This window comes from Capra hircus, chromosome 10, assembly GCF_001704415.2.
Source record: "Capra hircus breed San Clemente chromosome 10, ASM170441v1, whole genome shotgun sequence".
In the NCBI taxonomy this organism is placed as follows: Eukaryota; Metazoa; Chordata; class Mammalia; order Artiodactyla; family Bovidae; genus Capra; species Capra hircus.
In genome coordinates this window covers 65,513,718-65,535,673 of record NC_030817.1, presented here as the reverse complement: position 1 = coordinate 65,535,673, position 21,956 = coordinate 65,513,718, and the positions used below count along the sequence as shown (strand labels likewise).

General features: G+C 51.5%; 1 protein-coding gene across 2 annotated transcripts; it reads right to left on the bottom strand.

Annotated features, from left to right (window-relative positions):
• Positions 4,804-20,275, bottom strand: PLA2G4F (phospholipase A2 group IVF). 2 transcript variants are annotated; one of them, XM_005685526.3, is made up of 20 exons: positions 20,087-20,275; positions 19,014-19,086; positions 18,273-18,409; positions 18,055-18,183; positions 17,599-17,639; positions 17,341-17,383; positions 16,810-16,876; positions 14,417-14,583; positions 14,217-14,321; positions 13,988-14,025; positions 13,663-13,798; positions 11,918-12,054; positions 11,471-11,693; positions 10,636-10,750; positions 10,273-10,410; positions 10,074-10,181; positions 8,909-9,103; positions 8,470-8,636; positions 7,764-7,950; positions 4,804-7,470 (listed from the first exon to the last, which is right to left on the bottom strand). In XM_005685526.3, exons 1-20 carry the CDS (start codon positions 20,195-20,197, stop codon positions 7,250-7,252), a joined length of 2,538 nt encoding a protein of 845 aa, XP_005685583.2. In that variant the 5' UTR covers positions 20,198-20,275; the 3' UTR covers positions 4,804-7,249. The 2 variants fall into 2 exon arrangements, with proteins under 2 accessions (XP_005685583.2, XP_017909890.1); XM_018054401.1 differs by lacking the exon at positions 4,804-7,470 and having other exon boundaries at positions 7,785-7,897.

The window sequence follows — 21,956 nt, the reverse complement described above, 5'->3', positions numbered from 1 at the left end:
CTGATCTCCTTTAGGATGGGCTAGTTAGATCTTGCAGTCCAAGGGACTCTCAGGAGTCTTCTCCAACACCACAGTTCAAAAGCATCAATTCTTCAGTGCTCAGCTTTCTTTATAGTCCAACTCTCACATCCATGCATGACCACTGGAAAAACCATAGTCTTGACTAGACAGACCTTTGTTGGCAAAGCAATGTCTCTGCTTTCTAATACGCTGTCTAGGTTGGTCTTAATTTCCTTCCAAGGAGTAAGCATCTTTTGATTTCATGGCTGCAGTCACCATCTGCAGTGATTTTGGAGCCCAAAAAAATAAAGTCTGACACTGTTTCCACTGTTTCCCTATCTATTTGCCATGAAGTGATGGGACCGGATGCCATAATCTTCATTTTCTGAATGTTGAGCTTTAAGCCAACTTTTTCACTCTCCTCTTTCACTTTCATCAAGAGGCTCTTTAGTTCTTCTTCACTTTCTGTCATAAGGGTGGTGTCATCTCCGTATCTGAGGTTATCGATATTTCTCCCAGCAATCTTGATTCCAGCTTGTGCTTCTTCGAGCCCAGGGTTTCTCATGATGTACTCCGCATATAAGTTAAATAATCAGGGTGACAATATACAGCCTTGACATACTCCTTTTCCTATTTGGAACCAGTCTGTTGTTCCATGTCCAGTTCTAACTGTTGCTTCCTGACCTGCATACAGATTTCTCAAGAGGCAGGTCAGGTGGTCTGGTATTCCCATCTCTCTCAGAATTTTCCACAGCTTATTGTGATCCACACAGTCAAAGGCTTTGGCATAGTCAATAAAGAAGAAATAGATGTTTTTCTGGAACTCTCTTGCTTTTTCCATGATCCAGCGGATGTTGGCAATTTGATCTCTGGTCCCTCTGCCTTTTCTAAAACCAGCTTGAACATCTGGAAGTTCATGGTTCACATATTGCTGAAGCCTGGCTTGGAGAATTTTGAGCATTACTTTACTAGCATGTGAGATGAGTGCAATCGTGCAGTAGTTTGAGCATTCTTTTGCATTCCCTTTCTTTGGGATTGGAATGAAAACTGACCTTTTCCAGTCCTGCGGCCACTGCTGAGTTTTCCAAATTTGCTGACATATTGAGTGCAGGGCTTTCAAAGCATCATCTTTCAGAATTTGAAATAGCTCAACTGGAATTCCATCATCTCCACTAGATTTTTTCGTAGTGATGCTTTCTAAGGCCCACTTGACTTCACATTCCAGGATGTCTGGCTCTAGGTGAGTGTGAGTGATCACACCATCATGATTATCTAGGTTGTGAAGATCTTTTTTGTACATTTCTTCTGTATATTCTTGCCACCTCTCCTTAATATCTTCTGCTTCTGTTAGGTCCATACCATTTCTGTCCTTTACTGAGCCCATCTTTGCAAGAAATATTCCCTTGGTATCTCTAATTTTCTTGAAGAGATCTCTAGTCTTTCCCATTCTATTGTTTTCCTCTATTTCTTTGCATTGATCGCTGAGGAAGGCTTTCTTATCTCTTCTTGGTATTGTTTGGAACTCTGCATTCAGATGCTTATTTCTTTCCTTTTCTTCTTTGCTTTTCGCTTCTCTTCTTTTCACAGCTATTTGTAAGGCCTCCCCAGACAGCCATTTTGCTTTTTTGCATTTCTTTTTCTTGAAGATGGTCTTGATCCCCGTCTCCTGTACAATGTCATGAACCTCCATCCATAGTTCATCCGGCACTCTATCAGATCTAGTCCCTTAAATCTATTTCTCACTTCCACTGTATAGTCATAAGGGATATGATTTAGGTCATACCTGAATGGTCTAGTGGTTTTCCCCACTTTCTTCAATTTAAGTCTGAATTTGGCAATAAGGAGTTCATGATCTTAGCCATAGTCTGCTCCTGGTCTTGTTTTTGCTTAGCACCTCTTAGAAAAGAGCAACCAGCCAGTGCTGAAAGCAAACAGCCTGCCAGCTGCTGTGCTCAGCATATCAACCACCTTGTCTCATTTCACTCTCATGGCTCCTTGTATGTGGCCCTTGAGAACCTTAGTGAGGCTGGCAGCTCTCAGACCAAAAGGTTTTTTATGTTTTGTGTGTCAGAGTTGACTGGTCCTATGGAAGTGAATGGATGTCACCTCAGATTGATGGTGCATTGGGGGACTAAAAAGTACCCTGGAGATCCAAAAAGAAACTCAGGTATTATTCATAGAATAGAACTTTATGCAACAATAATACTTAACTTTAAAATTTTTATTTATTTTTAATTGGAGGATAACTGCTTTACAATGTGCTGGTTTCTGCCATACAGCAACGTGAATCAACTTTAACTGTACACATGTCCCCCTCCTGAACCTCCCTCCCATCTCCCCCATCCCACCCCTCTAGGTTGTAACAGAGCACTGGCTCACGCCCCCTGTGTCATGCAGCAAATTCCTACCGCCCGTCTGTTTTACACGTGGTAGTGTACATGTAAGTTTCAGTGCTGCTGTCTCGATTCGTCTCTCCCTTTCCTTCCCACACTGTGCCCACAAGTGTATTCTCTATGTCAACAGCTCCATTGCTTCCCTGCAAATAGAACATCTAACTTTTATTATTTAGAATGTACAATTTTTGATTTAACCTACATTTTTTCTTAAAAAACAAATTCAGAAAATTTACTGGGTAACTGAAAATTGTTAATTTTTTAAAAAATCCTGGGGAGTGATCTCAGCCTGTCCTCTGTCTTTCATCTTGAAACTGGTATTCTCCTTTGTAATATTTTACATGCCCCTTGCAACACCAAACCGATCAGATACAAACATAGGTTAATAAATTCATAATGTCTCTTGAAGGCTCTGCGGGTCAGTCTCTAGAACTGTGTCCTTTGCACCTCCTCCCTGAGTCCCACACTGCCACCCGAAGGCCACCATTGCCATTGCATGGCCAGTGACCCGACCAGGAGCCATCACCACTGGGAGCTTGGGTATAACCCTCTTAGCGATGAAATGACAACCAAGAATTACCAAATATATAATGAAGGCAAAGCCTATGAAGGGTAGGCAACAGAGAATCTGCCCCGAGGAAACTGTTCACATAACAATTAGAAAGTTTCCATCAAATGTGCATATTAACACCATCTGAGATAAGTGGTCAACCATTTCCAAGCAATGAAAATGGGTAGTTTCATAAGATCTTATTTGGGAATTTAAGCAGGGAAATGTGACAGTCAAAAGTTAAACCCGTCCCCCAGAAGATGGATAGAGGAGCAGACTGCCCACAGGTGGAGAATGTATTTATGAACCAAAAAACCATGCAAAGAAAAGTTCCAGAATGCCACACAAATGAAAAAATTGAGTATGTAAAAGGAAGTTTAGGGATACAGAGGATCCATTCATGCATTTCAGTATCCATTTAATAGGAATCCAGAAAGAGAGAATGAAGAGGAGTAGTGTTTTGATAAAATTGGTAGAAAATTTCTTAGAGCTTCAGAAAGACATGAATCTCAAAATCAAAAGAGCTTACTCATTTTTTCAAGTTGTAACTTTGGAAAAATCATAGTGAAACTTTTGAAAATCAAAGACAAAGAGAAAACCCTAAAAGTTAGGTAAAGATAAATTACCTACAATGGGATGAGAATGTATCTGACATTAGGCTGCCCAGCAGCAATACCCAACACAAGGAAAATAAAAATCTGAGTAAATGTAAGTCTGAACCAAGAATTCTTCCCTCCTCTAGACTGTTATGTCAGGGCAAGAAAAGCCAAGTCTAGACATATCAGGACTCAGAAGATTTATATTCCACAGTTCCTCCACTATCAGTTCAGTTCAGTTCAGTTGCTCAGTAGTGTCCAACTCTTTGCAACCCCATGGACTGCAGCATGCCAGGCCTTTCTGTCCATCACGACTCCCGGAGTTTACCCAGACTCATGTCCACTGAGTCGGTGATGCCATCCAACCATCTCATCCTCTGTCATCCCCTTCTCTTCCCACCTTCAATCTTTCCCAGCATCAGAGTCTTTTCAAATGAGTCAGTTCTTTGCATCAGGTGGCCAAAGTATTGGAATTTCAGCTTCAACATCAGTCCTTCCAATGAATATTCAGGGCTGATTTCCTTTAGGATGGACTGGTTGTATATCCTTGCAGTCCAAGGGACTCTCAAGAGTCTTCTCCAACACCACAGTTCAAAAGTATCAATTCTTCAGCACTCAGCTTTCTTTATAGTCCAACTCTCACATCCATACATGACCACTGGAAAAACCATAACTTTGACTAGATGGACCTTTGTTGGCAAAGTAATGTCTCTGCTTTTTAATAAGCTGTCTAGGTTGGTCATAACTTTTCTTCCAAGGAGCATGCATCTTTCAATTTCATGGCTGCAGTCACCATCTGCAGTGATTTTGGAGCCCCCCAAAATAAAGTCTGTCACTGTTTCCACTGTTTCCCTATCTATTTGCCATGAAATGATGGGACCAGATGCCATGATCTTAGTTTTCTGAATGTTGAGCTTTAAGCCAACTTTTTTACTCTCCTCTTTCACTTTCATCAAGAGGCTCTTTAGTTCTTCTTCGCTTTCTGCCATAAGGGTGGTGTCATCTGCGTATCTGAGGTTATTGATATTTCTTCTCACAATCTTTATTCTAGCTTGTGCTTCATCCAGTCCAGCATTTCTCTTGATGTACTCTGCATATAAGTTAAATAAGCAGGGTGACAATATACAGCCTTGATGTACTCCTTTCCCGATTTGGAACCGGTCAGAACAAGACCCAGTTTCCCCCTTAGTCAGTCTCTCCCATTCAGAAGCTTCCATAAGCCTTTTATCCTTCTCCATCAAAGGGCAGACAGGCTGAAAACCGCACTCACAGAAAACTAACCAATCTGATCACATGGACCACAGCCTTGTCTAACTCAGTGAAACTAGGAGCCATGCCATGTAGGGCCACCCAGGACAGACGGGTCATGGGGGAGAGATCTGACGAAACGTGGTCCACTGGAGAAGGGAGTGGCAAACCACTCCAGTATGCTTGCCTTGAGAACCCCACGAACAGTATGAAAAGGCAAAAAGATAGGACACGAAAGATGAACTCCTTCACTATAGAACTATTCAATTTTGTACTCTAACAAAAAGAAAGATAAAACCAAAAGGAATACAGGAGGTCAAAGGAGAAAGTCATTAAAGGTGTGCGAAACACCAGCTAAGCAGATGGCCCATCTGAGGGGCAATGGGCCCTGCGGAGGAGGCAGGAGAGACCCAAGGTGCCCCACCCCACACCAGCAAAAAGCACTGGCCCTTTGGAGGCCCAGCTCCCTCAGCCCTCCTGGTTCCTATCCAGCTAGAGGCTCAGATCCCAGGCCAGGCTAGGGCCACCCACTGGGATCTAGACACCTTCCTCCCAGTTGGAAACAAGAATTATGGTCTTCTTCCCAGAGTCAGGACAGGTGAGGCTTTGTCACATAGATCCCCTGATTAAAAGAGGAATAGTGACTTGGGCCCTGGACAGCATGCCTATGTGTGCATGTGTGATTGAGGGAGAGAGAGAAGGGGGGAGAGAGAGACAGGTCTAGGCAGAGGCAACAGCCAAAGTGAGCAGCCCTGGCAGCAGGGGATTGTTGAATGAGCAGTGAGTACAGTAAGTCCCCAACGTACGAACAAGTTCCACTCCAACAGCATGCTTGTAAGTCCAATTTGTATGTTAAATCCAACAGAGTTAGCCCAAGATATCCACCCAACACAATTGGCTATATAATACTGTACTATAATAGGTTTATAATACTTTTCACACAAATGATGCATAATAAACAAACATAAAGAAAACCTTTTTAATCTTACAGTACAGTATCTTAAAAAGTACATGACAAAAGCTGGCATACAGGGGTGGGCATTGAGTGAACAGGCAAAAAGAGTTACTGCCTGGATGAAGAAAAGGAGGTGGGAGATAGTTGAGCAGAAGGATGGTCAGCACGAGGAGATGGAAGGCAAGCTGCAGTTTCACTAGGGCCTGATGCTGATGGAACGCACATTCATATCTTTGAAAGTTCATAACTTGAAAAGTTCGTGTGTCGGGGACTTACTGTATGGCAGCTGGGCCATGGAAGGGCCCCAGGTGGCTCAGCGCTGGGTGGGGCAGTGGGAGGAGAAAGAGGCCACAGAGGCCTGGCCAGGGGGAGAGGGCCTGAAGACCCCCACACCAAGCCCAGTCATTGTGGATCTCCTCTCCACAGACCAGAACTCTGCCAATGCTGGAGAGGCTTCGGATGTGTGGAGGGCTCCTTGTGGGTCAGAAGAAATGATAAGCAGAGGGAGAGGGAAGTAGATGGCCCAGATGGCAGGACACAGCTGTGAAAAAGGTGGGAACCCAGGCTGTGAGTTCCCAGCTAGGTTCTCTAACCCTGCCCATCCCTGGCAGCTGACAGGTGCTCACAGGCCAGAGCCACTGGGAAAACACACACACGCAGGTTTGTGTTTGCTCTGCCCCAATAAATGGATATGCCCTCTAGACATACTCATTTAACTTCTGGGAATGGTGAGACTATTTGCTCAAGGTAGCAGCTGTACACCTGATAAGAGGATGTGACCCAAGTTTAAAGAGCAAAGATGGGGAATTAGCATGGGGAACCTCCAGCTGGAGCCCAGCCAGGAGCGGAGATCACCCCACAGCCTTCAGGAGGCTGAGCACAGAAGGGTGGGGAGCCATGAGGCAGGCAGAGGAGGCCAGAGGTGAAGAGGAATTAACAGGCAGGACTCTGGGGTGAGTGACCCAGATGGGCAACCGATGTGGTCCCCCTTTATTCTGGATGCCTTTAGCATCCAGATGCAGTGGGGCATGGAGGGATGGATGGTCAGGGCTGGGGCTGTTTGCAGGAAGTGTGGATTGGATGGACGCATCTTTGCTTCTGGCGTCAGTTTAGGGCAGTAACCTGCACTCGGCTCTCTCAGCACCCCTACCTTTGAGGGCCTGAAGACCTTTTCCCTCTGAAGTCCTTCTGTGTTTGGCATGGGCCCTGGGCCACGATGGTTGCCTGAGTCCCTCCACACACTCCAGTGTCAGATGAGAACTGTTTATGTCTGCCATACATCCCCTCCCCGACATACTACCTCCTCCCAGAAACACAGGGGAGAAGGGACCCTCAAAAGTCCAGGCTGCACCCTGGAGGAACATCCCCAGAGCCTGGGGACCTCAATGCACGTTCCAAAGAGATGAGAACCAGAAGCCCTGGAGGGTCCGCTACTCCTCCCCCTACCAAGCCCTGGTCTGGAGCCCAGGGTCCCTCCTCTGTCCCAGTCCCCCAACTCCAGCCTGGGTCAGCCTCCAGTCCTGTCCCCAGTCTGTCGCCGGTCTAGAGCCAGCTGGAGGGCCTTCCGCACAGTCTCTACATTGTTCAGGACATTGTATCGACTCAAGGCCACCAGCTGCTCAAACTCTTGGGGCTCGTAGGTGAAGTTCATCATGCCATAGGGAGTGTCTGGCCCGTTGATGACAAAGTCCCCACCAGCCTTCTCCTCAGCCGTTTTTCGCTCCACACCTGTGATGGGACATGGAGAGAGGCCGGGCTAGGGTACTCTGTGACTAGGAGTTGCCAGTCCAAAAGCCCACCTCCCCAGGACATCCAGCTGGTTCCATGGGTTCTGCTTGGGCCCCCATCTCAGCTCTCTCACCCACTGGGAGGAGCCGGGCCAATGTGTATGCTGAGTCCAGGAAGCAGAGGCCAGCTCGGGGCCTCCAAGAGGAAGGCTTTCATACATCGTCCTGGAGACAGCAACCCCCTCACCAGCCCAGGGCTCTGTACACCAGACCCAGACCCCAGACTCCCCTCACCTGGGGCCAGGTGTGTGCGGAAGGTACGGTTGACCAGGGGGAAATGCAGTATGATGGGTGAGCTTGGGTCCTCAGCCTTGGCAAACAGGTAGCACTCGTGGGGTTCCTTTATGTCCTCCGGGGACACCTCAATCCTAGGGAAGGAGATGCCTCGGTCCAGGCAGTACTTCTCTGTCATCTGTAAGACCTGAGTAGGGATGCTCACTTGTGCACTTCTGACCCTACCTGAGTCCCCCCTGGACTCACACAGGCCCAGGCTTCAACGCCAGCTCTGTCCCCGACCAGCCAAGTGACTTCAGGCAACACAGACAGATCCCACCTCCAAAACCCCACACGGCTGGAGGGAGCCGCTGACCAAGACTCCTTGAGGGGGCCCTGCTGGCTCTGTGGTTACCATTGTAACCAAGGGACAGCAGACCTAGACCCAGGCCCAGACAGGAGCAAGGAATCCATCAGAAACAGCATGGGCCAGAACAGCAGTCTCCTCTTCACCCGGATAAAGGCTCCTGAGGACTCTCTTTGGCCGCCTCTCCTGACTCTCACTCTCCCCCATCATCTTCCAGATGGGGAGACAAGAACTGCTAACAGTGTTCACAAAGGCGCTCACCCACAGCTCAGAACCCAAGCCCTCCTTAAAGGGCGATCCCTCAATGCCCAGCCAGGATGCTGTAGCAAAGACCCATGCCCCACCCGCCCTGCACTTTACCTCAAAAGGGGCATCCAGGGAATAGTCGAAGGACAGAATGAGGTCCACAGATCTTTGTGGCTGCAGGCTCAGCGGGAATGGGGAGTTGATGGCAAAGCCTCCGTCCACCAAGTATAGACAGTCCCTCATGGGAGTGAGCTGGTTGGGGAAGGCGTCTGGATGCAAATCTGCACAAAGACAAATGCTTGCGCTTTGCAGCACCCCTCTTCTCTTCACCCCTCTCTTTCGAGAGCTCTCCTCCTGTCTCTGACAGCCACAAGGTCTCCCATCTCAGCTCCCAGCCCTGCCTCCCAGCACAGTCATCACAGTCCTTCCCCTGCCAGCCCCCTGGGGCAGCTGGAGCTCCACACTAACCCCCATCATGGTCAAAAGGCAGAACTGGCCTCAGAGAGCCAGAGGCACAGGCAGTAGGTGGGACCCTGCCCAGAGCAGCACCCACCTTTCCAGGCCACAAACTCCCTGCCAGATGCATAGTCCTCGTGCAGGTAGAGGCCCCGGGTGAAGTTGGAGTTCTCGGCTGAGGTCAACCGGGAGGTGCATATGTCCAGCAAAGCCTGATAGAAGGGTCCCTGAGGGGTGAAGAGCCTGGTTCTCAGCCGCCCTGGTTTGTGAAGCTGGAGGTCTTGGCAGTCATCTAGGTGGATGTGGGAGGGTGAAATACAGTGAGAAGTGGTGCCCTCCTTCGCCCAGTGGTCCTTGTGCTTCATAGAAGCCCGCTTCATCTCCCCATAACCCTCCTCTTCTCCAACCCCAACTCCCACGCCTCTGACCACTGCTTCCCAAACTTAAATGACTTTTTTTCCATGGTCCCCACATTTTGAAAGTTGCCTATGACATAGCATGTATTAAATACCACCTACCCTTGAAGCTGCATATGCAACTTCCAGTTAGAATTTCACCCTGCTGAGCAATTATCGCATGTCATGCTGGCCACTGTGCTGGGCATGGATTTGCAGAGATGGACAGGCCCTGCCCTGGCCGTCCAGGGCTCACAGCATACCAGGGAAGAGTCACATAAAGAGGTCATAATGGTGACAATGCCCTGAGGTCAGGACCACATGGGATGCGCGTACAGTTCTACGGGACCCTGGCAGTCAGACCCTTGATCAACCTGGGGGGACAGAGTGGAACAGAGATGCCTCCTGACAAAATGATGTCTGAGCTGAACTTTCAGAACAGGGCAACAGTTACCCAGGGAAGAAAGGTGGGAAAGGTATTCTACGTAGCAGGAAGCTCATGGGCCATTTAAGGAGTGGGCTGAAGGGGAACCCTGAGGTGGGTGAGCAGAGGATCAGCCAGCTGCCCAGTAGCCTCAGATTGATCTAACTGAAGCTCAAATGGAAACTTTTAAAGGCATAGGCTTATCACAGAGCACTCACAGCTCCCACTCCATTTTCTGACATGGGCCCCCCATCCTCCAGCCTCTTTATAGACCTCTGGGCATCCAGAGATCCTAAACCAGAAGATATCTTCTCAGTACTTCTCTGAACCGAATGGGACATCCAAGTCCTTCTCCCTCATTTCTTAGGCCTCTACAGGGTACTGTTGCTGGAAAGAGGTATTGAGGGCTGGGGTGGGTTTGGTTGGGGGATCTCTGCTCTCACCTGTGATGTTCACACTGTCTTTGAGCCAGTCTAGGAAGCTGAGGCCCCGGCCAGAGGTCTTCAGGAAGATCTCATCCAGGCTGGCTGCAAAGGCGCTGCCCCACATACCTAGGGAGAAAGGCAAGGCCCCAGGCCCTTACAACCCCTCCACCCACTTCACAGAGCCTGCCTTGTCCTCAGCCCTCCCACCTAGACGTACCCTGCAGGTAGCAGATCCGGGACTCGGGCCGGAGTTGCAGCAGGCGCCCCATGAAGAAGTCTGAGCCAAAGAGCTCGGTGGGAACATATGCGCCATACTTGGGGAAGCCGACCTCATGGGGGGTGAACTCGCACCACTCTAGGAGCCAAAGTGAAGGGAATGTCACCAGGGGCTTCTGACTAGGAGCCCATGGTTCCCCACCACCCTTGTGCCTGAGCAGGAATCTTTGCCTTGTCCAGAGCAGGGTGCAGCAGGCCCACTGTGCTGCTCCAAGGCACCCACCTGTACACTGAGAACCCTGGCCTCTTGCACCCGCCCCCACCATTGCCTCTACCTGCTCCCTAGGTCCCCACACCCTGGCACCTGCAAAGTCCTCCCCACTGACGTTGCTGCGGACGTTGACGCTGGCGTAGATGGGGTAAGGGTTCTGGCCCTGGCTGACTGCCTCCTTCTGGTCAGACAGCTTGGCAGGATTTTCCTGGTCAAGAAAGAAGGGAGACCACTTGGCCTTTTGGGAGTTCCCTTCCCACAGCCCCATGTCACCCTGCGCAGTGTGGTGTGCCTCCAAGACTAAGGGCTGTAATATAGAGACAACTCTGGAAAGGATAAGCTTTGGGCTGCAGCAGAGCGGAGGCCACTGTGGGTTTTGTGCAGTTCCAGGGCCTTTGGGAACATCCTCCCCCTTCTTCCCGTTCAAGAAAGCATATCAGAACCCAAGGGGTTCAAGCGACATTTTTAAAGGAACAACTGAAAATCCACTCTATTTTCTTTTAAAAAGTAAATCACTAGAAAACATGTATTCTTTTCTTAGAAACAAGATACCACTTTCACGACTAACAGCCACACAGCAGTGGGCCAGGACCCATAGGTCCCCAGGGTCCTAAGAACTTCACTCAGCTCTCATCTCATTTCCTAGTGTCTGTGGGGCCTGTAGTTCCAGGAGAAATCACCAGGTGATGTGCACCATGCCTGTCTGGCCAGTGGGCTGGAGTGGCATTCTTCCTCAACAGCAGGTTGGAATCTTTTGGGACACTTTCAAAGCAGATCTGAATTAGGGCTTGACAACTCACCAACCAAAACCAGCATCTCTGGAAGTGAGGCCTAGGCACTAACTTTTTGGAAAGCTTTAGTAGAACCAAGCGCTGATGGGGTAAGGTGGACAGGAGCCACGTTTATTTATTACCTACTCATCTCTTACCTCCTGGTACAGGAAATATTCAATAAGAAGGCCCCAGAGGTCAATGAGGGAAGTGCTGTGGCCACTGCTTTCCCGGATTCCCAGTTCCTGGGCGTAGTAATGCAGGCGCTCTGTGGACATTGCCCCCATCTTACTGCTGCACACCCGAGCCTGGGCACGCTCAATAGGGCCCTGCAAGGCCGCCTGGGACCAGGCTGGGTCCTTGTAGAGTGTGGAGATGCACCTGGGTATGGAGGGAATTAGGGACAGGGAGGCAGAGCAAGGGGATAGAGAGATGCAGGTGTCTGTGAGTCACCGTCCTCCCCCATCCCTTGCACTGACCTGCACCACCCACTCAGAGGGCCCTGTGGACCCTGTCCCTTTCTGCTCCTCCTCACCAGATCACCAGGTCACGCCCCTGCCCCTTCAGAGCTCTCCTTTATTTTGTCCTGCCCCTACCTCACTTACCAGGTGGATCCGGAGACCCCGCTCAGGTAGGTCACAGTGTCCAAGAGGCCGAGCTCCTGTAGCCCAGCCAGGCTGCCATACAAAGACGACATGGCTCGGGTCCCACCTCCTGAACCCAGGACGGCCACCACCGGCACCTGGGCACAATGATAGTCATGATACCATCTATTCCCACTATTGCTCATCTGTTACTGCTTAGCATATCAGACACTGGTCTAAAAGTCTTGTGTTATCTCACCGAATCTTCAAAGCAACCCAATGGCATCCCCACTTTACAGATGAGGAAACTGAGGCTCAGGATGTTTAGATACTGTGTCCACAATCATATCAATAGTAAGTACTAGGCTATCAAACTGAGGCAGTAGAGCCTCAGAGATAGCTCTTAACATTTTTCCAGGAAAGTATGTACTTGGGAGGTATATTGGATTTGCTCAAAACAGCAAAATCAAGGTTTCTCAACCTTGGCACTGTTGGTGATTTTGGACCAGATCATTCTTTGTTGTAAGGAACTTATTCTCCGTGTTATAGGACGTTGAGCAACATTTCTGGCTGTTACCCAGCAGACGCCAGTAGCACCCCCCTCCCTTCCCCCAGTGGTGATGACAAATGTCCCCTAGATGGGTGGGACATGAAGTTACCCCCAGCTGAGAACAAGAACTGAAGTGACAAAGGCCAGCATGCAGCTTGGACCTGCCCCAGACACAAGAGGTGCCCAAATGTCTTTTTAGCATCAGAGGGGCCTGGTGGGATCAAACTAGAAACTTTTTGGCTCCTCAAATTTTCCAGGAAGGTCTGGTTCATTCCACCCCAGGCTTCTGGTTCCTTTCCCTGTTTTTCCTTTCTTCTCCTGTCTTGAAAGAAATGCTCTAGGGCCACATCCCAACAAGGTCACTGCCTTCAGAGGGCTGGAGGAGGCAGAGGGCCTGTTGGCAGGCCTGTGCGCTTTCTACCCTCTGCCCACAGAATGGAGACCAGGTGCAGGGCAGGCATTACCAAACCAGAAGTCTAGGCTTGCTCAGCTTGTCAGTGCCGGGCACAGGAGAAAGCCACTGCTCGTTCCCGATTTTCCCCAGGTCTCCCCTTCAGCACTGCCTTTCCCCCTGCCTCCCAAACACAGGCTCCCACGGAGCCTCCACTTCCAAATCTCTTTGTCTACTGTTATAGACTGCATCATGTCCTTGCCCCTGCAGCCTCCCGCAGAGATGGGTGGTGATATAGATATATAAGGAGGTGATATAGATTATGTGAGGTGCTAAGGGTACCTTTATCCCATAGGACTGGTGTCCTTGTAAGAAGAGGAAGAGAAAGAGACTCCCCCAAACCCTTGCACATGCGCAGGAGAAAGGCCATGTGAGGTCCCAGCCAGAAGGTGGCCGTCTACAGTCAGCAAGAGCAGCCTCATCAGATGCCAACCCTGATGGCTCCTTGATCTGGAACTTCCAGCCTCCAGGCTAGATAATAAATGTCCATTTTTTGAGCCACCAGTCTGGGGTGTTCTGTTATAGCAGCTGGAGCAGACTAATAGAGCCCCCTCAGCTGAGGCTGCTCAGCCCTCATTATGTATGGGGTCCTGACTCTCCCGAGCATGCCCATCAGCTCAGGCAAACAGGCTGGCTGCCTTCCTCCAGTGGTCCTCACGCTTCCTCAGTGCTTCCTGTCACCTCCTAGCCACACAGTCAGTCCTCTCAAGGAAGAAGTTGGAATTGGTCCCAGCCACTCTGGGGCCCAGCTCCTTCATTCCATACCTGGCTACTATCGGGAGCGTGGCTCAACCCCAAAGCCTGTTGAAGGGCCTTGGACACGAGCCGCTTCCTCTTCTCCAGAAACTCCTTCTCCCCATCACAGAGGTCGAAGCCAAGACGCAGGTCAAGGTCCCCAGAGCTGCCTCAGATGAGGTCGGGGGTGGGGTACTGGGTGACGGTTCAGTGGAGGAGAGTCTCCAGCAAACCCATTTTCACAGGAGCAGACAGATGCACACTCCAGGGAACCCCTCAGGAAGATCCCCCGGGAACCAGATACCCCCAACCCCCAGCTGAGCTGAGTCAGCAGAATAGCCCCCCACTGCCTCACCTCATCTCTGCCTTCACACTCATGGCCACCTCCTGGCCCTGGAAGAGACAACAGCCATCACCAGAGCACTGAGTGGGACTCACAGCTCTGGTTGTTCTGATAACTGTGGCCTGGATGTGGATACTATGACTGAGCCCCAGGCTGGCTTTATCTTGACCTCCTCCCCCTGACCCTTTTTGGTGGTGACAGAGCAGGCAGGGATCCCTCAGGCACCTGGACAGGGCCTTACCTCCCCCAGGGCCACGACACACTGCTGCTCCTGGCCTAGGGCCAGAGATGAGAGCAGGATGCCAGGCTTGCTGGTCTGGGTCTCCTCCTTGACCCTCGGGTCGCCCTGCAGAGAAGAAAACACTCAGAGTGGAGGGAAAGGGGCCTCATCCAGACTGGACTGACTTTGTCATTTGCTCCTTCCCAGGCCACGTCACTCACCTGGACCATGAGCTTCTTTCCTAGGCCCACCTCCAGCCTGGAGCTGAGTACTGGATTCACGTGGAAGGTGAACATGGCTGGGACGCCCGTCTCCGTGGGAGGCTGCAAGGGCAAGAGCTGGGGCTTCTCGTAGGCTCCGGGCACTGCCAGCTGAATCTGCCTAGGACCTGAGAGCAGAGGGCCCAGGGGAGTGCCAGGCGAGGGGGTGAGGGTGGGGTGTGTGTGGCTCACGATGGCGGAACCCCAGCAGCAACTCCCCTTTTCTTACCCTTGGAAATGTCAGCTCGTCACCTTGCTCAGTCTCTGAACACCGTGTCCCACAGACAAGGTATCACAAAAGATACTCAGGGTCCTATAACCTGTCCTGGTCAGAACTGGGGGCTGTTGTTGAGCGAAGAGCTCCTGCTCAGGGCTTATGGGGCTGATGATTTTGAGATTATTGTATTAAGTATACAACGTGAGCGCATGCTAAGTTACTTCAGTTGTGTCCGACTCTTTTGCAACTTCATGGACTATAGCCCACCAGACTCCTCTCTCCACGGAATTCTCCAGGAAAGAATACTGGAGTGGGTTGCCAATTCCTCCTCCGAGGAATCTTCCTGACCCAGGGATGGAGCCCAGGTCTCTTTGTGTCCTGCATCGGCAGGTGAGTTCTTTCCAGTGCCACCTCGGAAGTCTGGTATAAAATGTATATTTTTTAAATATATATATGGGATCATATTATAACGCTGCTGCTACTAAGCCGCTTCAGTCGTATCCGACTCTGTGCGACCCCATAGACGACAGCCCACCAGGCTCTACCGTCCCTGGGATTCTCCAGGCAAGAATACTGGAGTGGGTTGCCATTGCCTTCTCCTCATATTATAATGATCCTATATTAATTATTACATTAATTACCAGTTTTCAACAGGTACTTTCCCCTCTGTTGCCCTATTCAAGCCCTATGCTGAGGGCCTTGGGGCAGGTTTGTGGCCAGAGAAAAAGCAAATAAGCTGCACATTGTTTCTGAAGCATAAGACCTTGTGAGAACAGAGAGGGTTTGCAGGGGAGGTAGAAGGAGGACGTGGGTTCATGGCACAAAGCAGACAGGATTGGGGAAGCAGAGGAGAGCTGGCCCTGCCTGGGTGAGGCCAGCCTGGGAGGAGGCAGGGAGAGGCCTGGGGGCCCAGGAGCAGCAGGGCCTGCCCTTGACTCTGCAGCTTTCTGGAGAGCAAGCAAGACCCCAGACAGAAAGAGCTACAGATGACACCCATGAAGAGGGGACCAGACAGACCCACAAAAGAGCCCCAGATCCAAACACTCAGGAGCAGAGGTCCAGATGGAATCCCTTTCCCTATATGCCTTCTTTGGCACCAAATGAGGCCTGAGACTTGGCATGAGCAGGGCTGGAAGGAAATTTAAAAATAAGTGATATTTCTATTCACACCACAGCTTTCCGGCTGAGACTAATATGGACTATTCACAGAAAGAAACAATAAAAGCTGTGGTGGGGGTAGCAAACAGGTCCTGGGCCCGGGTCTGCTCCATCGCTTATTGACTGTGTGACTTTCAGGAAGCTTCTTTGAGCCTCTGTCTCATGAGTTAAAAGAGAGGAATGATTGTACCTATTTTACAAGGTTGTTCTGAGGATTCAAAAATAAAACACTATAAAATGCTTAGCCCAGTGCCTGACTCATAGAAAGTGCTCATGTTACCTGGGCAGCACTTGGCCCAGAGGCCCAGACTCCCAGTGTGAGAGTGACCTCAGCTGCCACACAGCCTCCGCTCCACTCCCACACCTGGGCCCCCTCCTGAGTGCCTGCCTTCCGTGACAGACCACAACGGCCCCAGTTCTTCACTTCTGGAGGGCTCACTTTTTGCCACGTGACCTCAATTCCTCCCACTAAAGAAGCCTCTGTATTCCTCGCCCTCCAACTTAGAGTCAGCCTTGTGCTTGTTTTGGCTAACAAAATGTTGGTGAGTGGCTGTGATGTAACCAAAGTCTCGAAAAGCTCTTGCTCATCTGGACTTGCTCTCTTGCACCTCTGCAGATGTCTTCAGGACATGCCTGGGCTTGTCCACTGGTCACAGAAGGTAGACGAGGGACATGGGAGCCGAGCCAGGTCACCCCACCAAGCCCAGCCTAGATCAGCCCTGCCCCAGCTGACCTCCAGATGCGTCTGCCACTGAGATTTTGTGGGTATTTTTTGTCCATCAGTAGTTGAACTGATACAGCCACTGTGCTTGAATATTTCCAGAGATTCACTACTTTCAGAGGCAATCCATTTCATCCTTGGTCAGCTTTAAGCAATGAAAGATTAAGGATTTTCTGCCTAAGACCCATCTTCCTGAAACCAGCAGCCTCCAACCTCCAAGGAGAGAAGGCAAGACCCGAGGCCCCTGGCCAGACTCACCGTGCTCTAGATGTGGGGCTGTCCCATCGCCCCTGAGGGTGCCCTGGATTCTCAAACATGGCTGAGCCTGAGGAAAGCAGAGGGCTGTGGGAGCCAGAGCATCCATGGAGCCCTGAACAGGGCCTGACCCAGGAGAGAGGGAGGGAGGGCTCTCTGGGGAAAGGTTGAGCTGACATCCTTCCCAGGGCCTGTGCCTTATGAGCAGGGGTCTTCTGTCACAGCCCCTTCCCAGGACTCAAAGGCAGTGGCCCCTGGAAGGAAAGCGGGAGGAGAGGAGGGGCCCCGGCCAGTGGCTCCTTGGCAGTCTCAGAAGCCAGGGGCCTGAGTGAGCAGAGTGCTGTGCCCAGGAGGGAAGGCTGGCTTCTGGGCTATTCCCTCAGGTGGAGGCAAGGTGCCCCCTTGTCCCTGGAGATGCCTCCCCCGCATGTCTCCCCTTGAGTGCCCTTCAGGCAAGTGGGCTCAGTTGTGGACTCCTCAAAGCACCTCCCCCCCCAAGCCCTGAAGATCCCCCAACTGGTCTCCCCTACTCACCACCAGGACCCCATTAGTGATGACTTCAGGTGCGGGCACCTGGCTGCAAGGGACACATGAATCCCTCAAGATGGCTATTATTATAATAATGTAACCAAAGCAGTTGAAGCACTTGGGGAACAGGGCAGGTTTGGGGGGTAGGGGTGGGTGTCAGGATCAGGACCTCCCCTCTCAGGCCAGGTCAGCTCAGGACCTAGTGATTGGGAGCTGGGAGGGTCTCAGCGTAAATGGGAGGGTATGGGCTCCACTGGAACTCACCTCTTCTCCAAAACAAATTCCACCTGCAGCTCGTGTGACTCCTACATGGAGGGAGCAAGGGAGCACCAGCTTTTCAAGTACTCCTAGAGTTTCAGGACCTTCCCCCTACCCCCGATCCTACTCAGCTCCAGGGACTAGAAGGGAGACCGCTGTCGTGGCTGCTCATGGGCCCAGGACGGGGTGGTGGCATCACCACCAGGAGCTCCTTCCATTCAAGGCTGCGGGCAGGTATGTTCTAGACACTGAGGATTAATGAATGACAGAGACACACACAGTCTGTGCCCTCGAGGAGCCCATGTGCCCGCTTCACTCAGGGAAGGAGTGTTTGCACTCCTTCCAGGGCTGCAGGAGGGAGGAGGTTTGTCTTGGAGGCCTGGCCCATGCTGACCTGGAGACCCCTGTGCCCAGTGCCTCGTCTCCTCGGGCTGAGCCCACTGCCCAGGTGGGGTGGCTCACCTGCTGGCTGATGGGGAAGGTGTGTCTGTGTGGTTGGCCTGGCTTGAGGCTCCTCAGATCAAAAAGCAGCAGAGCGAGCTGGTCATTGTCCAGGATGTCCTTGTCATAGAGGGTGAGCTCCAGGACATTCTGGAGACAGTGTCAAAAGGGGGGACCTGAGACCGGGCAGAGGGCAAGCATCTGGGAGTAGACCTCCCCCTCCGCAGCCCAGCCCTCACCTTCACGGCACCATGGATCCGGTAGTGGAAGGTCTCGTTCCACTCGGGGTCACTGCAGTTGGCCACCACCCTGGTCCGGGCGGGGCTGGGGGATGCTGAGGGCAGCCACAGTTGCACATAGCAGTCAGCTTTGGACACTGTAGGTAGGATGGACAGGGGTCCTCAGCCTCTAGCTCATGGCTGGAAAGGTTGCCTGGAGGAAGCTGGGGCTGGGTAGGAAGGGCAGAGAGGGGAGGGGAGGCTGCCCATGGAACAGGCTGGGGTGGGGAGAAGGCGAGAGACCATGTCTTCGACTTTGAGCCCATCTCCACCAGGGAGACTCCTCCCATTCAACAGGATGGAGGTTCTGTGGTGACCAGTTGAAGAGATTATGGGACAGCACAGCCCACGGGGTAATTTCCAGAAAGGGCCTGATCCAGAGAATGAGCTCCAAGCTCCTGCCCAGTGTGAGCCTTGCAATGGAAACCCCTAGAGAGCAGACAGTGACGTCTGGCAGCAGCGGGCCTCACACGCTCACCCAGGCTGGCACTGCTCCATGTGCCAAACTCAGTGAGGAGTCAGTGGTCTGCGTATTCCCCTCCCCTCCAGCTCCTGCCTGCCTGGCCCTTGGGCTCCCTCACCAGACAGACCTCCATCCACTAGACTCTAAATACACATGTGTACTTCTGAGCAGCCCCTGTTGAGCTCTGGGGAGGCCCCAGGGAGAGGAAGGGAGAAAGCGTGGCATTAGGGGTCACTCACGCAGGTCTGTGCCCTGGATATTTTTGGCCCTCAGCACCTTCACCTGGAGGTCATAGAAGGGGTGGGTCTCTCGCTGAAAGGACAGAAAGACTCAGTTCCAGGAAGCCAGCTGTGGGGCCCATCTTGGGTTTCCCTCATCCCATCACAGAGCGTCAGGCAGCCTGGCCCAGGGTCACTGATGTCGCTGCGCCAGGAACCCAAGAGGCCTTAGCAGGTGAAGTACTGGGAGCTGAGCACATTGGTGATGAATGTGACCTTGAAATCAGTCGGGCCAGGATCAAATAGAAGCTGCACCTTGGAATAGCTAAATGACCTTGGGCAAGTAACTTCATTTCCCTGTGCTTTAGTTTCCCTGTCTCTAAAGTGAGTGTTAAGATGATAATCTCACAGGGTTATAATGAGTTTTAAATGAGAAGTCATACAAAGTGCCCAGCATAAGTGCTTAATCCATTAACTAATTATGTTTAGTAATTATGTTTATTGTGCACCACAAGCATGCAGCTCCCCTGACTATAGTACCGCTGCTATAGCTGAACAGCTGCAGTGAAACCTCGAGTAAGGTGTTTAGGAGATCATCAAAAGAGAAAACTGTTATGAGCTGCACCCGCCAGCTCCTGACAAAGGCTAAAAGATGGCCCAAGAGGGGGTGGGCAGGTGAAGGGAAACCTAGAGTCAGGCAGCGGGTACTGGTCTGACAAGTCACTAAGGAGACTTAGGCAGCTTGGGCTCAGGAGAGCAGACTGCAGCCTCCCAGGAGTGAGACTGTCTCCTCTAGACCCCAGCGAGCCCCTCACTCTCACCACCCCCTCAACCACCAGCCCCCCAACTCTACAGCCAGGCTGACCCAACCAGCTGCACGTGTCACATCCCCTTGCCCTCCACTTCCTAACCAGTTGGGATTATTTTCAAGATTATTGTTTGGCCAGGTTCTCTAAGCTCTGCCAGGTAATCTGGAGCAAATTGGTCCTGGCCCAGATCCAAATGCATTCCCGGGGTTGGCCCCAGTCCCCACAGCGGACTGGGCTCCCAGAACTTCTCCTGTCCACACCCCCAAGGAAGATCAGGTACTTTACCCGCCACTGCTTCCACTGAGGTCCCCTCTTCTCTCGTTTCTGTAGCTGCACCGCACCCAGGAGGGGCAGCCCCTTGCTTGTCAGCCACCTGGGCCAGAGCGCCCAGAGCATGGCCAGGCAGCCCAATTCCTGGCAGGAAATTCTGCCTGCACTCTGGCCACACTGGCTGCTGGCTCAGGTCTGACAGGTAGCTGGGGTGGGGAGGGTGGAGCTGGCTGCTCCACTGAGCACTCTCAACTGGGGCTGGAGGTGGGGTTTGACATGCTTCAGGAAGTGCCTGGAGCCCAGGTTCCTCTGTCAGGAGGGACTTCAGAGCCTTTCCAAGAGGATGCAGAACAGGCACTCTGGTTCCCAGTCCCAGCCCCTGGTTATCAGGGGGCTGCTTATGGAAAATAAACACCTGAGCCCTAGCCCCAGATGATTTGATTTAGTGGGTATGGATAGAACCCAGGTGTTTGTATTTCCAACAAGCCTTTGAGATGATGCCAACACAGGTGGTCCAGGGAAGAGCAGCCAGAAAGTGCTGCATTAGGGGCCTAGTCTCCCCCAAGCTACCAGAAAGCTCTAAGACCAACATCTTTCAAGTCCCACCTTCCCCACAGCTCTTAAGCAGAAACTTGGAAATCTCTGGTGTCGTGTTTCATCTGAACTCAAAGGTATTTCTAATCTCTCAAGGTCTCCCTCACTTGTTCTTCAAACCCTGAGGCGCACTGCATTAAGCCCTGGTCCAAATGTGAAGAGGGCTCAACGTCATCCTGGAGAAATTCAGACTCCTGACTCCCTGTGGCTTCTGCCCAGGTGCCCTTCCTGAATCAGTGGAAATGCCTGGATGATCCAGGGACAGAAGTAGGCATATGGCCAGGTGGTATGGATAAGGGCAGGCCAAAACCGGTCCGCTTGTCCTTAAGCTACTGGAGATGAAGGCATCAGAGTCCCCTCTGACCATCGTGAGCCTGAGGCTGCAGATGGTGTGTGATGTCCCTCTTTCCGTGGACCACAACCACCGAGGTGTCCAAGATAGGCACTGTTTCTGGAAGTAAGGATCTCTAGGGCAGTGAGTTGTTGGGAGATACATTTTCCTCAACCAAGACCCAGTCACCTCCACTCTTTCCCGTGGCCCACCTGGGAGACTGAAAAAATGACATTCCAAATGAAGTGATTCAACTCCAAAATGAAACCCACAGGCAAGCACAGATCAGAAACTCCCTGAATGGCTGTTGGCCAGGTCCCAAAGGGGAGTGCCTGTTTCTGCTCAACTGGAGCATGAGGTCAAGAACCTATGCTGGGATCTCAGAAATGGTGTCCCACCCTCTTGGTGATCTGTACATAGCAGGGGAGACCGAAGGGGTCAAGGGGCACGGAGCTAGCTGGGGGCAGAGTCAGCCAGGCCTGGCATCCAGGGCCCCTGACAGATTGTTTTCTAGGCTGTACCACACCCTCTCCTGGAAGCCATCAGCCCCATGCCTCAAGAAAGTCAAACCTCCTAGTCCCAGATGTTTTTCATTTCCAGAGAGAACTCAGGGTGGCCAGATGGCTCTTGAGGACACAGAAAGAACAGACCGCTGTTTTGGAGCTGGCCGAAGTGGACCCACACTTTTCCACTTCTCAAACACCCCTCAGTCCTTTCATCCCACCAATTCCACACCCACCATGCATCTCCCAGTCATTCTCAGCTGCAGGAAGAGGCACAAGGCCCTAACGTGAAGTGAAGGGGAAACAGTTTGGATCAGCTAGAGCTGCAGTGTCTGCTGACACCTTGTGGTGAGATGTTCTCCATGCGTCCTGTCAATACAGCAGCTACACACTACCTGAACTGGACGACACAGATCAAGACAGTGTTACACCGATTTTTTTTTCCTTAGTCACTAAT

Bases quoted from the DNA above. Each gene is read 5' to 3' on its own strand.
- PLA2G4F (XM_005685526.3), bottom strand. From the start codon at position 20,197: ATGCTCTGGGCGCTCTGGCCCAGGTGGCTGACAAGCAAGGGGCTGCCC. The intron at 14,322-14,416 runs GTGAGTGACGTG...TCTTCTCTGCAG, and splicing joins GAAAGAAGCTCATGGTCCAG to GGCGACCCGAGGGTCAAGGA. The intron at 12,055-13,662 runs GTATGGAATGAA...CATTGTGCCCAG, and splicing joins ACGCTCCCGATAGTAGCCAG to GTGCCGGTGGTGGCCGTCCT.